This window comes from Penaeus vannamei, chromosome 30 (genome assembly GCF_042767895.1).
Source record: "Penaeus vannamei isolate JL-2024 chromosome 30, ASM4276789v1, whole genome shotgun sequence".
NCBI classification, from domain to species: domain Eukaryota; kingdom Metazoa; phylum Arthropoda; class Malacostraca; order Decapoda; family Penaeidae; genus Penaeus; species Penaeus vannamei.
Window position 1 is genome coordinate 7126253 of NC_091578.1, and position 2066 is coordinate 7128318.

The 2066-nt window shown below is 25.6% G+C and overlaps 1 protein-coding gene across 1 annotated transcript in view; it reads right to left on the reverse strand.

Annotated features, from left to right (window-relative positions):
- Positions 1-1179, reverse strand: part of LOC138867456 (transmembrane channel-like protein) — a 7297-nt gene extending 6118 nt beyond the window's left edge. Inside the window, exon 1 of the mRNA XM_070143283.1 lies at positions 957-1179. Coding sequence (XP_069999384.1) covers positions 957-1179 — 223 coding nt within the window. The remainder of the gene's footprint in view (positions 1-956) is intronic.
- Between the last annotated feature and the right edge of the window lie 887 nt (positions 1180-2066).

The window sequence follows — 2066 nt, forward strand, 5'->3', positions numbered from 1 at the left end:
ACCACTATCATCGTTATGATCATTATCATTATCATAATTATCATCATTATTATTATTACTATTATCATTAATAAGATTATTCTTATCATTACTGTTCGGACCATTATCACTGTTATTATCAATATTGATTTTGCTGTTATTATTGCTTTCTCATCATCATCATCCTTATCATCACTCTTATTATTATTATTATTATTATTATTATTATTATTATTATCATTGTCATCATCATCATTTTCATCAATATTTTTTCAACATTGTTGTTGCTGTTGTTATAATCGTTACCATTATCATAATTACCCTTATTATTATCAGTTCCATTCTTATTATCATTGTCATCCTAATTCTTTGTATCATTATCTTTATTACCAACCACCATAATTACACTCAGCCATATATATTTGAATAGGAGTAGAAACTAAGGATATTAAGCATGTGAATTACCATTTCAGTATGTATATGCTGTGTTATTTTGACATTTGGCATCACTGAACAAGGCCTGCCTGCCTTGGAGAGCGTTTTATTAAGCGGGGAAAGGTACAGTTCTTGGCCTATCGGAAGGAATTCTTGCCCAAACGGTCCCCTGCTTAAAACTCTAAGTATTTTAAGCATGACAATTACTCTTTCTTTCGGGTGGCGATAGCTCGGTGGGTAGCGCGCGAGACTTGGGTTCTGGGAACAGGGGTTCGAGACGCGGTCAAGGGAGGGTTGCCAACGCTTTTGTTTTCAAAAGCGTTGGCGGTGTCGCTTTCGTTGTTATTAGCATTTTGCAGTGACTATTCTTATTACCATTGTTATTAGCAATATCGTTCGTACTATAATTGTTATTATCATCATTATTATTATAATCATTATTGTTATTGTTACTTTTATCAAAATTATCATTATTGTTAATATTTTTTATTATCATCATTATTATTACTATGCGTTTTCTTTCTACAGTCAGTTTACTCAACCAATGATGCCGAGAGCAGTCACTGTTCCCTGGGCATCATGGGACGATGTTTCAGGTGATTGACAGCTCTTTGCGTCGTCTGTGGGCAGTGCCAAGGAGGGCCATCTTCTGGGCCTCACAGATGGTGATGTTGCCAGGAATCTTATTGGTGTATTTATCCAGTCTTTTTTCACTAATCCTGGTGCCCCAATTATAACGGTTATCACTTCAGTTTCATGTCCCATATCTTTTGAAATCTCGGTTTCCAGATCTTTGTACTTAGATAGTTTTTTATTTTCATTATTATTATTATTATTATTATCATTATTATTATTATTATTATTATCATTATTATTATTATTATTATTATCATTGTTATTATTATTGTTTTTATTATTATTATTACTACTACTACTTTTATTATTATTATTATCTTTATTATTGTTATTATTATTTTTATTTTTATTTATTATTATTACTATTATTATTATTATTATCATTATCATTATCATTATCATTATCATTATCATTATCATTATCATTATCATTATCATTATCATTATCATTATCATTATCATTATCATTATCATTATCATTATCATTATCATTATCATTATTATTATTATTATTATTATTATTATTATTATTATTATTACTACTACTTTTATTATTGTTACTATTATTATTATTATTATTATTATTATTATTATTATTATTATTATTATTATTATTATTATTATTATTATCATTATTATTATTATTACTATTACTGTTATTATTGTTATTATCATTATTATTACTGTTATTGATTTTGTTATTAATGCCGATTTTAATACTATTGTTATTATCACTATAATCGTTATTATAATAATTATCCTTAACAATATCCTAAAAATATTATCATTCTCAAAATTAAATTCATTACTATTATCATCAATCTTATTTCTTTCATTATCTTAATGATTATTGTTATTATCAACATCATGTTGTCATCTCTCTTATTATTATTATTATCATTTTTAATATATGATTTTTGTCATTATTACTGCAATTATTATAGATGATGATAATTATTATATCTATTATCATCATAGTCATTATTATTATCATTATTGTTATTGATATTATTATT